The sequence below is a fragment of the Rhincodon typus genome, chromosome 7, assembly GCF_021869965.1.
Source record: "Rhincodon typus isolate 14 chromosome 7, sRhiTyp1.1, whole genome shotgun sequence".
NCBI lineage: Eukaryota > Metazoa > Chordata > Chondrichthyes > Orectolobiformes > Rhincodontidae > Rhincodon > Rhincodon typus.
The window spans coordinates 92,577,032-92,592,503 of NC_063338.1; the positions used below are offsets into that span (position 1 = coordinate 92,577,032).

At 44.0% G+C, this 15,472-nt stretch overlaps 1 protein-coding gene across 1 annotated transcript in view; it reads left to right on the forward strand.

Moving 5' to 3' along the window:
- The first annotated feature begins 4,172 nt into the window (after positions 1 to 4,172).
- Positions 4,173 to 15,472, forward strand: part of LOC109918573 (5'-AMP-activated protein kinase subunit gamma-1-like) — a 32,135-nt gene continuing 20,835 nt past the window's right edge. The window contains exons 1-5 of the mRNA XM_048599080.1: positions 4,173 to 4,181; positions 8,447 to 8,533; positions 9,730 to 9,811; positions 12,947 to 13,005; positions 15,367 to 15,412. Coding sequence (XP_048455037.1) covers positions 8,453 to 8,533; positions 9,730 to 9,811; positions 12,947 to 13,005; positions 15,367 to 15,412 — 268 coding nt within the window. The 5' untranslated portion in view covers positions 4,173 to 4,181; positions 8,447 to 8,452. The remainder of the gene's footprint in view (positions 4,182 to 8,446; positions 8,534 to 9,729; positions 9,812 to 12,946; positions 13,006 to 15,366; positions 15,413 to 15,472) is intronic.

The window sequence follows — 15,472 nt, forward strand, 5'->3', positions numbered from 1 at the left end:
ACATGGACTACAGCGGTTCAAGAAGGAATCTCACCAGCACCTTCTCAAGGGCAACTAGGGAGGGGCAATAAATGCAACACCTGCATCCCATGAGTGAATTAAAAAAACTGCTGAGTTTCTCCAGCAGTTCTTATTTTGGTTATTCTCCTCTTTACTCACTTTGCTAGCTTTTTGTTCCTATGCTTGTCTCTCTTGTTATCACATCTTCCTTTCCTGTTTGTATCTGTAGCTTGAAGACTCTCTCTCCACAGATGCTGCCAGACCCGCTGAGTTTCTCCAGCAATTTCACCTTCTCTATACAGATAAATATATTGAAAAGTGAATAGTTTTAAAAAACAAAACTTTTTGGCATCAAAAATTATCAGTCTTTATGGGGATCCTAATGGTACACACTGTTCTATGTATAAATCATCGGAATACCTCAAATAACTCTGTAATTCACTCACTTTAATGACCTTAATGTGCCTTAATTACTGCTGTTCAGTGGCTCTGACATCCATCGTTAAGAAGTGCTTCGAGAGGTTAGTAATGGCCCACATCAACCCTACCCTCCCAAATTGCCTCGATTCACTGCAATTTGCCTACCGTCACAATAGGTACACAGCAGACACCATCTCCCTGACCCTATGCTTATCCCTGGAATATCTGGATAACAAGGACATCAATGCTAGACTCCTATTTATTGAGTTTAGCTCTGCCTTCAACACCATAATTCCAAACAAACTCATTGCCAAACTCGGAGACCCAGGACTCTGCTTCCCCTCTCTGCAACTGGATCCTTGACTTCCTGACCCGCAGACCACAATCAGTAAGGATAAACAACCACACCTCCCCCACAATAATCCTCAATCCCGCGCCCCGCAAGGCTGCATACTCAGCCCCCCACTATATTCCTTATACACTCACAACTGTGTGGCCAGGTTCAGCTGTAGCTCCATTTATAAATTTGCTGATGACACCAACATAGTGGGTTGGATCTCAAACAGTGACAAGACAGAATACAGGAAAGAGATAGACAGCTTAGTGGCATTGTGTAAAGACAGCAATCTCTCCCCCAATGTCAGCAAAACAAAGGAGCAGGTCATCGACATCAGGAAGTGGAGTGGAGGGTACACCCCTGTCTGCATCAATGGTGCTGAGGAGGAGATGGTCGAGAGTGCCATATTCCTAGGAGTAAATATCGCCAACAATCTGTCCTGGTCTATCCATGTCGAAACAATGGTCAAGAAAGCACACCAACACCTCAACTTCCTCAGGAGGTGAAGGAAATTTGACATGCCTGCAATAACTCTTACAAATTTTTATAAATGCATAGAACCCCTACAGTGCAGAAGCAGGCCATTCAGCCCATTAAGTCCACACTGATCCTCTGAAGAGCACCCCACCCAGACTCAACCCCCTACCCTATCTCTGTGACCCTACATTTCCCATGGTTAACCCACCTAGCCAACACATCCCTGGACACTATGGGCAATTTCCCATGGCCAACCCCCCCTAACCTGCATATCTTTGGACTGTGAGTGGAAACGGGAGCACCTTGTAGAAACCCATACAGACAGAGGGAGAATGTACAAACTCTACACACACAGTCACTCAAGGGTGGAATCAAACCCGGGTCTCTTACGCTGTGAGGCAGCAGTGCTAACCACAGAGCCACTGTGCACAATAGAAAGCATCCCATCCGGATGCATCACAGCTTGTTATGGCACCTGATCTGCCAGAGGCTCCACAATCTACAGAGAACACAGCCCAGTCTATCATAAAAACCAGCCTTCCATCCCTGACTCCATCTACACTTCACACTGCCTCGGGAAAGCAACCAACATAATTAAAGATCCCTCCCACCCTGGTTATACTCTCCTCCACCCTCTTCCATCGGGCAGAAGATACATAAAATTGAAAACACATACCAGATTCAAGGACAGCTTCTTCCCCGCTGTTATTAGACTTATGAACGAACCTCTCATATATAAGAGTTCATCTTTCTCTGCACCTTCTCTGTAGCTGTAACACAATATTCTGCAGTCTGTTCTATTCCCCTTATTCAAGGCATGATTTGTCTAGTTAGCACACAAAACAAAACATTTCACTGTATCTTGTTTCTGTGTGACAATAATAAATAGAATCAAATCATTATTTGACAATTAAACTATCTTCTTAACTCTGCAATTAGATATTCCAGCCTGCAAATCACTCCAAGGTATCCATTATGCACCATCTGAGTTTCTCAGTTATTGGGACATCCTATAAACTCAAACGGTTCGCTGTGGCCTGCGATTTGAGCTTGAGCCTTCAGTGATTGAGTGCTGCGTGGCTGAGTACGCAGGGGAGCTCTGGTATGTATACAGTGAGCTGCAGGCAACTCTGTCCCAGTAAGGAGAGCTCCCAAACAAGTCTGCTTAGCAAGTGTGACAAAATTAGGCAATGAAGCAAGCTGTTTGCATTCCAGATCAGGAATGAAAGCCTGGTAGTACATTGAAGTTTAAACTCTAACACTACCAAGCAAGCCAGGGACAGAATGCAAGAAACTAGTGAGGAACCAATAGAACAGGTACCGGTATTATACAATGAAGAGTTAGTGCTAGTAGTGCCTTGTCATTTTGCCCTCATAGGTATTGTATTTAACTTTCTGTGCAGTACTTTCTGTTGCTTTCCCCTGCTTGCTCTCTTTCTGTCTCTCTCTCTCCCTCATGCAGTCGGATGATCCGTTTTTTTGTCTGATTTGCACTTGTCACTTTTCCTTCTATCTCTCTCTGTCTCTCTCGTTGTCCCTTACTGTATTTGCAACACAATTCAACACTCCCATTTCTTTTGCCCTGTTTCCTTCTTTCTCTCTCTCAGCTTCCCCGTAGTTGGACTGTGTCTAATATTTTTTCCCAAGGGGCAGATCAAATCTGAGTGCTCGTTTTAAAGCCAATGATTTTCATGAGGTGAGATCAGTAATGTAAATGGGCCTATGGACATTACAGAAGAGTCAGGAGTAACGGAGCAATGCAGGCTGCACGTTACCCTCATGCACCTGTCACCTCAAATACAAATTGTTCCATCTCTTTCTCCACACATTACCCGTAGCTCGGAAATTTTCCATGACACTTTCTCTCCCTCCCCACCACATTCGTGCACATGTGCAGCCTTCATTCTTCCTTATCTCCAAATAGGGAAGAAGACACTTTATTGTGAGCCCTGTTTTACCTTTCCTATCTTTCTTGCTGACACAGATCTGATCTTTGTGACAGTAGCACCTCTCCAACCTGGCCCACATTGCTGGCTTTCTCTGGGCTTCTCTTTAGGGTCACTCTGTAACTCTGCACTTACTCACCCACAGTCAGGTTCATACAGCACACAGGGCACCCTTAAGCCCATCATCTCCCCTTCTCTTCACTCACATATTCTTCCACATTGTCCACCTTTTGTTGCACATCTCTTGATAGGTCCTTCTTTCATTCTCTGTCTCTCTGACCCCACACATTTCTTATTCATAACTTTGTTTATTGTCAAAAGAATGTGTGTGTGACTGTGTTTGGGGGGGTGGGGTTTGACTGTTAGAGAGTGTGTGTGTGCGTGTGTGTCTGTGTGTGTGTGTGTGTATGAGAGAGTGTTTTTGTACGAAAATGTTTGTGACTGTTAGTGTGTGTGTGCGACTATATGTGTGTGCGTCTGTGTGTCTGTCTATGTGTCTGTTTATGTATGAGAACGTTTATGACTGTGTGTGTGTATGTTTGTGTGTGTATGACATAAGATCATAAGATATAAGAGCAGAGTTAGGATATTTGTCCAATTGAGTGATTGTGTGAGAATGTGTGTGTGTTTGTGAAAGATTGTCTGAGAGCGTGTGTGCATGAGAGTGAATGTGAGCGCGTGTGTTTGTGTGTGTGTGAGAGAATGAATGTGAGAATGTGTGTGTGTTTGTGTGAGAGAGAGAATGAGTGTGTGTTTACTCTGATGACTGAGATTGATTCTGCACACAGCTGATGGTACCTGGATGTTGTTCACTGCTTCTTAAAGTGTTTCAAGACCCACTTAGCCTGGGGCTGTGCCAAACCATGTCAGAACAGGCTGATTAAAAATAAATAAATACATAAATAATCTGCACCCTTCTTTCTGTTGTTCAGCTTCAGGATCTGGACAACAGGCTGTTTGAGAAGTTTCTGCCTGACAAGATTGGTGAGTCCAACAGCTCTATTTAACGGAGCCCAGGGATTAAAGATGCTAGCTCTGCAAAGTGAATTTTTATTTATAAATCAGATGCCTTTCACATTCTGAGAGTTAATAATATCTTAAGATCCATCATCTGACTGAATGTTCTCAGATTTTTGAATTACGTTATGTTTTGATGTCAGTATTTGAAGCTCTGTTAAATGCTCATTGAAGACACACAAAAGAACATCAATGATCCTCTGGGAGCATCTAGTTATGACGATCCAGCCATCATGAGGCACAGGCTTGATAAATCCATCATTTCTATCTGTTTATATATTTATAGTTATATCTTGGTATGTAATTTTTAAAAAATTCTTTACATGTTGTCACAAGTTAGGCCTGTCTTTATTACCTGTCCCTTATTGTCATTGAGAAGGTGGCGTGAGCTGCCTCCTGGAACCACGATAATTTGTAGTGAGTGTAACAAGGCCAGCCAAGTGGACCTCGTAGAATATGAGCTCCCTGATTGGGGCTGTTAATCTGGTCCAGTCAGGGAGCCCTGGCTGACAGATGGTTTGTGGAGTGAACTTCCAGAGGAAATGGTGGATGTGGATTACAATATTTAAAAGACATTTAGGTAAGTACATGAAAAAGTAATGTTTGGAGGGATATGGGCCACTGTAGATAGGTGTGACTACTTTAGTTTGGGATTATGGACTGGGTTGGACTGTTAAAAAATTAGTGCTGTGTGACTCTTGAGTGCCAGAGGTTCTGTTTACGCTGAGAGCTGGCCCTGAGGGAGCTGGATCAGTGTCAAGGACTCTCCACGTGTAAATAAAAGGTGACTTGGTGATGGGATACCAGCCTCAGTGGAGTTATTTCACAGTCCATGTGCCGCAGGTTGACCCACAATGCTCTTAGGGTGGGAATTCCAAGTGACACCGAAGGAATGGCAATATATTTCCTAGTCAGGATGGTGAGTGGCTTGGAGGGGAATTTGTAGATGATGGTGTTCCTATGTATCTGCTGCCCTTGTCCTTCTGGATGGGAGAGGTTACATCTTTGGAAGGTGTATGGAGCCTTGGCAAGTTACTACAGAGCCTTTTGTAGAAATTTCTTTATTCTGAGTGAGTTGTTAGGCCTTTTCAGAAGGTAGTTAACAGTCATCTCCACTTTGTCTGTCTGGAATCACATTGCTGTGGATCTGGAGATACACATAGGCCAATGGTATAAGGATGGCAGGTGTCCTTCTCTCAGAGGCATTAATAAACCATTTGGGTTTTTATAAAAATTAATGATGGCTTCATAGACACTGTTACTGAAGCAAGATTTTTGCATTGAATTTAAATTCCACCAACTCCCATGGTGGGATTTGAAGCCTTGTTCCCAGAACATTAGCCTGGGCTTTTGGATCACTGGTCCAGTAACAATATCTCACCTTCTCCCATGATGGTACACACTGCAGCCACTGTGTGTCAGTGATGGAAGGAGTGAACACTGAAAGTGGTAGATAGGGTGACGATCAAGTGAGCTGCTTTGTCCTGGTGTTGAGGCACAAGGTAATGCAGTGCCACACCCCCTCTCCTGTCTGTAACAAGTGCTGTTATTTAAAATGTTGATTTTACTATTTCCTTTTTGCCCTGAACAGCAAGCAGTAATGTGTTCCTTCAAATTCAGCTTGTAAAACCCAATTTAAAAATGACCCACTGAAAGGTTTTCAGGGTTAAGACAAAAGGCGGTTTATTTCTGCATTGAAAACCCCATGGGGTGTGGTGATGAAGGAATAGAGTCATACAGCACGGAAACAGTCCCTTTGGTCCAACTTGTCCATAGTGACCAAGTTTCCCAAACTAAACTAGTCATATCCCTCTAAACCTTTCCTATTCATGTACCTGTTCAAACATCTTTAAAATATTGTAACTCTACCTGCAACCACCACTTCTTCTGGCAGCTCACTCCACACGTGAACCACACTCTGTGAAAAAGTTACCCCTCAGGTCCCTTTTAAATCTTTCTCCTCTCACCTTAAAAATATGCTGCCTAGTTTTGAACTCCCCAACCCCATGAAACAGACCATTGCTATTCACCTTATTTATGCCCCTCAGGATGTTATAAACCTCTATAAGGTCGCCCCTCAGCCTCCTATGCTCCAGGGAAAATAGTCCCAGCTTATCCAGGCCCCTCTTCTCACTCAAACACTCCAGTTCCGGCAACATCCTGGTAAATCTTTTCTGGACCCTCTCTGGCTTAATAATATCCTTCATATGCACTCGTGCTCGCTTCTGCTCACAGTCTCAGAAACACATACACGTATACACACGCACACACACATGTTTCAGGGGATGTGATTTCCTCATGGAATTATCACTAATCCAGAGACCCAGGTAATGTCCCAGGAGTTAACATTTTGGGTTCAGTGACCTTCCTCAGAATGGTGTGGGGACATTGTGAGGGGGGTGGGGAAGCTGTTCTGAGCAAAGGGTCACGGGGCCCGAAACGTTAACTCTGATCTCTCTCCACAGAAACCACCAGACCTGCTGAGCTTTTCCAGCAATTTTTTTTTCTGATTTCCATCATCCACAGTTTTTTCGGTTTTTAATGTCCCAGAAAACTGGGTTGAATCCCACTACGACAGATGGAGGAATTTTGAATTTGAATTCAATAAGTATGTGGAATTAAGAGTCTAATGATGACCATGAAACCATTGTCAATTGTTGGAAAAACCCATCTGGTTCACTAATGTCATTGAGGGAAGGAAACTGTAATCCCTATCTGGTCTGGCCTACATGTGACTCCAGACCCTACAGCAATGTGGTTGACTCTGAACTGCCCTCTGGGCAATTAGGGATGGGCAATAAATGCTGGCCTAGCCAGTGATACCCCATTCCATAAATGAATAAATTAAACCACATCCAAGACATAGAAAAAGGTGAGATATTACAAATTAAAAATGATTTGAAATCAAAGATGTCAGAAGCAGTGTGAGTGAATGAGAGAGTACAGTCAGGCAGTATCCTGTGGATTGGTTGTGGACAACGATCTCTTTCATAGGAGCTGATGGTGGACATGTTCTGGGGAGTCAGAAGGTGACTTACTAGTCACACAGTCATTAGAAGAGGGGGTAAACGCAATTCACTGATACAACCTCCCCTCCCCATGCTGATTTAAGTTTCACTTTTGGTCACGTGTTCCCTGTTACTCTCTGTCATCTGCTTTGCCTTTACACTTGATGACAGATTATCTGATCTCCTCAAAAGTGAAACCCAGCACCAATAAAGGAAACATGTCACTCAGCAAAATTGCTTCTCTACTCTCAGAGGATCAAAGGATACCAGATATCTTCATGAAGCTAATCTCCTCTAAAGATCCCTACCACCACTGCAATCAGGTTCATGCTCCAGTCAAGGATGGGATAACATCAAGCATCAAGTTCCCCTCCCCCCACAGCTCCATGATCTCCCTCAACCTCACCCTTAGATTGTCCAACACCATTCGTGGGATATCTGTCACAGAGATAGTAGGAACTGCCGATGCTGGAGAATCTGAGATAACAAGGTGTAGAGCTGGATGAACACCTTCTTCAAAAGAAGGGTCTAGGCCCCAAACATCAGCTCCTCTGATGCTGCTTGGCCTGCTGTGTTCATCCAGCTCTATACCTTGTTATTTCAGATTCTCCAGCATCTATAATCCCTACTATCCCTAGAGTACTGTGTGCAGTTTTGGTCTCCCTACTTGAGAAAGGATGTGCTGGCACTGGAGGGGGTGCAGAGGAGGTTCACTGGATTGATTCTGGAGTTGAGAGGGTTGGATTATGAGGAGAGATTGAGTAGACTGGGGCTATACTCATTGGAATTTAGAAGAATGAGGGGGAATCTTATAGAAACATACAAATTATGAAGGGAATAGATAAGTTGAAGCAGATAAGTTCTTTCCACTTGTGGGAAACACTAGAACTAAGGGGCATAGCCTCAAAATAATGGGGAGCACATTTAGTACTAAATTGAGGAGGAACTTCACCCAAAGGGTTGGGAATCTGTGGAATTTCTTGCCCAGTGAAGTTGAGGCCACCTCATTGAATGTTTTTTAAGGTAAAGATAGACAGATTTTTGAACAGTAAAGGAATTAAGGGTTATTGTGAACGGGCAAGCAAGTGGAGCTGAGCCCATGAAATGATCAGCCATGATCTTATTGAATGACGGAGCAGGCTCAAGGGGCCAGATGGCCTACTCCTGCTCCTATTCCTTATGTCCTTATGTTCTTATCTGACATTATTTCTTCCTCTACAGGACTGGAACCTGATGCTAACATCTATATGAATTTTATGAAAGCACATCAGTGCTATGATGTGATCCCAACCAGTTCTAAGCTCGTCGTGTTTGATACAACTTTGCAGGTGAGAGAAGGGGTTGGGCAGTGCGGGCGAGGGAGGGTGTTCCTCTCTCCCTTCATTCTTTTAGGGGACGTGGGTTCACTGGAAAGACCAGCATTTCTTGCCCGTCTTTAATTACCCTTATAGCACATTGTAGTCAGTGGTGTCACAGGTAGACAGTGTGGTGAAGAAGTCATTTGGCACACTTACCTTCATTGGGCAGAGCACTGAGTATTGGAATTGGGATCAAAAACAGGAGTTGCTGGAAAAGCTCAGCAGGTCTGGCAGCATCTGAGGAAGGGTCACCAGACCCGAAACGTTAACCCTGACTTTTTCTTCACAGATGCTGCCAGACCTGCTGAGCTTTTCCAGCAACTATGTTTTTGTTCCTGATATACAGCATCCACAGTTCTTTTGGCTTTTATATAGGAATTGGGATGTCGTGTTACAAATGTACGAGACATTGGTGAGGCCACTTTTAGAATACAGCGTACAGTTCTGATCTCCATGCTATAAGAAGGATATTATAAAATTGGAAACGATGCAGAAAAATTTTACAAGGATGTTACTCAGTCTGGATGATTTGAGTTATAGGGAGAGGCTGGATAGGCTGGGAAGTTTTTTTCTCTGGAGTGTAGGAGGCTGAGAGGTGACCTTAGAGAGGTTTATAAAATCATGAGGGGCATGGATACGGTGAATAGCCAAGGCCTTTTCCTTAGGGCAGGGGTGTCCAAATCTAGGGGGCATGGGTTTAAGGTGAGAGGGGTAAGATTTAGAAGGGACCTGAGGGTCAATGTTTTCACACAGTAGGTGGTTTGTATGTGGAATAAACTGTCAGAAGAAGTGGTAGATGCAGGTACAGTTACAATATTTACAAGACATTTGGACAGGTGCATGACTAGGAAATAGAGGGATATGGGCCAAACACAGGCAAGTGGAGCCAGTTCAGTTTGGGCCAACATGGTAGACATGGATGAGTTGGACCAAAGGATCTGTTTCCGTGCTGTATGACTCTATGACTCTGGTGTCCACACCTCTTAGCCAGAGGTTCGTTACCTACCTGCTGCAGAGGTGTTTGTACTGAGCGATAAACAGACAAATTGTTGGCACAAGCAGAGACATGTTCTTGGGGCCAGTGGGGGTTTTGGGGGTGCAGGGGAATGTGGGGAAATGACCCTGAATGGGAGAAAAGCTGACGGTTTGCTCTGGTTTCTGCACAGGTAAAGAAAGCGTTCTTGGCGCTGGTCGCAAACGGTGTTAGAGCAGCTCCACTCTGGAACAGTAAGGAGCAGTGCTTCGTTGGTGAGTCTTAAACCCATCCATTCGACCATGATGGGAACAGGGCTTCATCTTATGAGATTTAATTGTCGGTGAGAATTGGTTGGCAATTGGCATCACAACTTGCATTCCTGTAGCACCTACTCATGACACTGGGTGTCCCCAAAGCAGGCCATGCATTGTTTACAAAGTTGGTCTCTGTTGCAATGTGGGAAACACAGCAGTAAACTTACAGTATGCAGTACATAGCAAGATCCCACAGACAGTGATCGGTTTAGTGACGTTTGTTCAGGGAGAAATAACCACAGGTTCACAGAATTATTACAGATCAGGCGGAGGCTATTTGGCCCATCACACCTGAACTAGCTCTATTATCCAGGCCAGTTCTATTGCCCAATGCCAGTCTCCTGCCTCCTACCCATATCCCTGCACACCATTACTATCCAAAATACCAAAACATCCAGTGCCCTCTGGAATGCCTCATTGACCCTGCCTCCTCCATGTTTCCAACAGGCAGTGGAATTCCTCACTGTGTGGAAGAGATTTTCCTCACATCATCCCTGCTTCGTTTGCACATCACTTCAAATTTATGCCCTCATCCCTGTTTTTTTTGTTTTACGAATGGGATACCAGGCGACGTTCATCGAAGTAGTGACTACAGGATTTTTTACATCCCCCTGACAAAGTAGGAGAGACCCTAGTTTACTTTCTCAAGGAAAGCATGGCATCCATGATAACTGTAGCACTTCCACGGTCCTCCTCTAAAGCATCAGGCTAGATTCAGAGTCATAGGGATATACGGCACAGAAACAGACCCTTCGGTCCAACTCATCCACACCTACCAGATATTCTGACTTAATCTAGTCCCATTTGCCAGCATTTGGCCCATATCCTTCTAAACCCTTCCTAGTCATATATCCATCCAGATGCCTTTTAAATATTGTGATTGTACCAGCCTCCACCACATTCCAAACACGCACCACCCTCTGTGTGAAAAAGTTACCTTTTAATTTCCTTTTAAATCTTTTCCATTTCACCTTAAAGCAATGCCCTGTAATTTGGGACTCCCTACCCTGGGGGAAAGACTTTGACTGTTCACCCTATCCCTGCCCTCAATGATTTTATAAACCTCCATAATGTCATCCCTCAGCCTTCGATGCACCAGGGAAAATAGCCCCAGCCTATTCAGCCTCTCCCTTTCGCTCAAATCCTGCATTTCCAGCAACATTTCTGCCCTTAGATCTCTGAAGTGAGACTCAGAGACAGGAATTCAGCCCAGACTGAATCACAAGCCTATCAGCTAACCTCGTTAAGTCTCTCAAATGTTTTGGTAAATTGTAGTGTAGGTCATGTTTGGTTAATGAAGGAAGCACCACCCCACAACATGCATCCCCTCGGTACAGGAGATCATTAAATTGGAGAGGGTTTGGAAAATATTTACCAGGATGTTGCTGGGACTGGAGGGTTTGAGTTATAAGGAGAGGCTACATGGGCTGGGACTTTTTTCACTGGAGTGTAGGAGTGTGAGGGGTGACCTTATAGAGGTGTATGAAATCATGAGTGGCATAGATAAGGTGAATAGCCAAGGTCTTTTTCCTAGTGCTGGGGGAGGTCAAAACTAGAGGGGCATATTTTTAAGGTAAGAGAAGAAAGATTTAAAAGGGATGTGAGGGGTGACTTTTTCACACAGTGGGTGATTTGAATGTGGAATGAACTGCCAGAGGAAGTGGTAGATGCAGGGACAGTTGGAACATTTAAAAGAGATTTGGGCAGGAACATGAATAGGAAATGTTCAGGCAAGTGGGACTAGTTTAGTTTGGCGAAACTTGGTTGGCATGGATGGATTGGACCGAAGGATCAGTTTCGTGCTGTATGACTCTGACGCTGTCATTCAATCCGATCATGGTCGATCATCCAACTCAGTCCCTGTTCTTGCTTTCTCCCCATACCCTTTAATCCCTTTAGCCCTATGAACTACATCTAACTCTTTCTTGAAAACATTCAATGTTTTGGCCTCAATTGCTTTCTGTGACAGACAATTCCACAGGCTCACCACTCCCTTGGTGAAGACATTTCTCCTCATCTCAGTCCTAACTGGTTTACTCCGTATCCTTAAATTGTGACGGTCAGTGAAGGATGATCCTTTTCTGTCCCATACTGCACAGTGGCTCAGTGGTTAGCACTGCTGCCTCGCAGCTCTATGGACCTGTGCTCAATTCCACCCACAAGCGACTGTCTGTATGGAGTTTTCACATTCTCCCTGTGTCTGCATGGGTTTCCTCAGGGTGCTCCAATTTCCTCCCACAGTCCAAAAGATGTGCAGTCTAGGTTGATTGGACATGGGAAATGAAGGGTTACAGGGTTTTGTGGGTTGGGGGTGGGAGTAGGGTGGGGTGGATGAGAGGGTGGGATACTCTTCAGAGGGTTGGTTTGGACTCAGTGGGCTGAATGGCCTCTTTCTGCACTGTAGAGATTCAATGATTGTAGTCAGTACATTTGAAGAGTGTGGGGGCGGTTTAAGATTTCTCAATGATTTAGTACACTGAGTCAAGTTGCCTTTTCCTCCCAGTTTCCCGGCATCACAGTGACTGAGATTCTCCTGTATCATAGGATCGCCACAGCGTGGAAGCAGGCCAATTGTCCCATCAAGTCCACACCGACCCTCCAAAGACCATCCCACCCAGAAGCAGCACCTCCCTACCCTATCCCTGTAACCCTGCATTTCCTTTGGCAAAGCCACTGAGCACACATCTTTGGACTGTGGGAGGAAACCGGAGCACCCAGAGGAAACCCACACAGACACAGGGAGAATGTGCGAACCCCACACAGACAGTCACCCAAGGGCGCAAAGAGGTAGCAATGCTAACCACTGAGCCACTGTGCTGCCCAACTAGAAGTACCTGGGTTAGAGCCTTAATGTCCTGCTCAATGATCAGAAGCACTGTACAGAGTCACTGACTAATTCAAAACTTTATTTGGGTGTCAATGGGATTTTGTAACTGGTCTGCCTGGGTTGACGTTGAGCATTTGTTCCATCATAGTAAGGAGGAGGTGATTGAGTTACAGTCAATCTGTCTCTCTAGCTCTCTCAGTCACTTGTCCTGTTTATGTTGATGCTAACTCTCTCTATATAACTTTTCCACTCTCTGCTCTCTGCAGGTATGCTAACAATTACTGACTTCATCAATATCTTACACAGATATTACACCTCCCCAATGGTAAGCAACAGCCACAGGGTGAACTATATTTAGCTTAATGTCCTCTTCTCCTGCCTGTACCAATTGAACAGAAAGAACTGTGGAATCTGGAAATCAGAAACAAAAGCAGAAAGTGCTCTGAAAACTCAGCAGGTCTGGCAGCTTCTGTGGAGAGAAATCAGGATCCGTTTTCCCAGCAATTTCTGCTTTTGCTTTCAGTTTTTAAAATGTTTCTTTTCCTAAATCCTTTTCGCTCTTAACAGCAGGAGGGTATGTGATCCTCTGAATCCATTTTGTGAAACCTGATTTGAAAATGACTGGCAGCAAATTGCTGAGGGTTGAAACAAAGGGGAATTTATTACTCCAATCAAAAGCTCAGGGGGTGTATTGAGGTGACACATGCATGCATGCATGTACACACGAGCACATGCGCATGCATGTGAAGATGCACACACATGCGTACATGTGCATGCACGCACAGACACACGCAGAGACGCATGCACAGACATCCGCACAAGGGTGGAAATAGAAAGGAGAGAATTTAAAAGTTGCTCGAAATAAAAGATGCCAGAATTGCCTAAAATGAATGAGAATTCAGTTAAGTCAATGTCCTGTAGAATCTCCCAGGGCTTATTATCCACAATGATATCTGTCATTTGAGCTCAAATTCATTGAAACAGCTAGTGAAGGGAGCACAGTGATAAGTTCCAGATTGATTAATTTCACAGCGAGATACAGGTTTATTTCCAGAAAGCAAACTCTTAGCAGATGCTGAGATCAGATGCATATGTTTAGCTGAACCTTAAGGGTGTTACCAACAGTCTGCCAAACAAAAGTCAAAGCTGCATAGTTAAGACCATAAGATATTGGAGCAGAATAGGCCATTCAGCTCATTGAGTCTGCTCCACCATTTGATCATGGCTGATATGTTTATATGAACCTCATTCTCCCCTTACTAATCAAGAATTTATCAATCTCTCTCTTAAATACATTTAATGACTTGGCCTCTGTGGTTCCACAGATTCGTTACCCACTGGCTGAAGAAATTCCTCCTTATCTCAGTTCTAACAGGTCATCCCTTCACCCTGAAGCTGTGCCCTAAAGGGGTTTCAAACAAACCAGCAGCTTCAGGTCACATGAATATCATTTTGGAATTATACAGTAACATCCCATATTCACACCCTTGGCAAAGGCAAATTCAGTAAAATAAATTGTTTCACATGCAATTCTCCAGTCTAGGAGGAAAGATCATCGAGAGAAACTCTGATAGTGAGAGAAAACTCAAGCCTTTTTCTGCAGAAGAGACAAGTATCTAGTAGCTCCCAAACCCCAACAATTACTGAAAGCTGGTTCCATGGGAGCTTGATCCCACCCCTCCATGTTGCATCTCTTGTTCCAACTTTAAAAAAAAAATCCAAGGCTTCACAATTTTTTACCATATTGGCTTGGAACACACTGCTCATCACCTCTGTCTCAATGAGGTGGGTTATGTTTTAGGGGGCACTTTACGGGTCAAGAGAGAGGCTGAGAGAAGGAAAGGGTTAAGACTTGAATTCCAGAGCTGAGCCCCCAGTGTGATGATACTAACATGTGTATTTTGTCCTGGGTTTTTTTTTAATGAAGAGAGCTTAAGATGGAGTGACAAGCAGTCTGTTCCAAGCCAATGAAACAAACAGTTTGTGAGGCCTTGGGGTTTTTTAAAGTTGAACAATAGAAGCAGCCTGAAGGGGTGGGGTCAAGCTCCCACAGAATCACATTTTTAGTTTAGCTTTCAGTATAGGGGTTGGAAGCTGCTGTACACCTCTCCTTGCAGTAGCAAAACACTTGAGTTCTCTTGGTCTCTCACTGTCAGAGTTTTCTCTTGGTGTTCTTTCCTCCTGGACTGGCAAATTGCATGTGAGAAATCTATTTTACTGAATTTGACTCTGCCAAGGGTGTGTTTATGGGATGTTACTATATTGGAACAGTTGCTGTTTGGTAGTTGGATAATCTACTATTATGTTAAGTTTTCCAATAAAGTTAGGTTATTCCAATTCTTCTTCCTTTTGTTTGTATTTTAACTGCAGTGTAAGAAAAGTATGTTTTGCTTCAAGCCTTTACAATAACGAAAAGTTGAGGTCTAGGCTATCTTGTTGGTCTGGTTTGGTCTGGTCTGTAACAACAGGCAGCTGAAAGCAGAACCACCAATGGCAGAATGATTAAAATCGAGGATGATCAAGACACCAGAACTGAAGCAGTGCAGAGATCTAAGAGACAGGGACTGCTAAGGCCATGGAGGGATTTAGGGTTACAATCGGTATGGAGAATACTTGCTGTTCACCTGTTCACCTCCACATTCGCACTGATCAATTTTAGCATTTGATTTAAAATTTTCTCTTTCAGGTGCAGATTTATGAACTGGAGAAACATAGGATTGAGACTTGGAGAGGTGAGCTGGAGCCTAGAAATGATTTGTTTCTGTGTGTGTATGCTGCGTGCATGAGTGTGT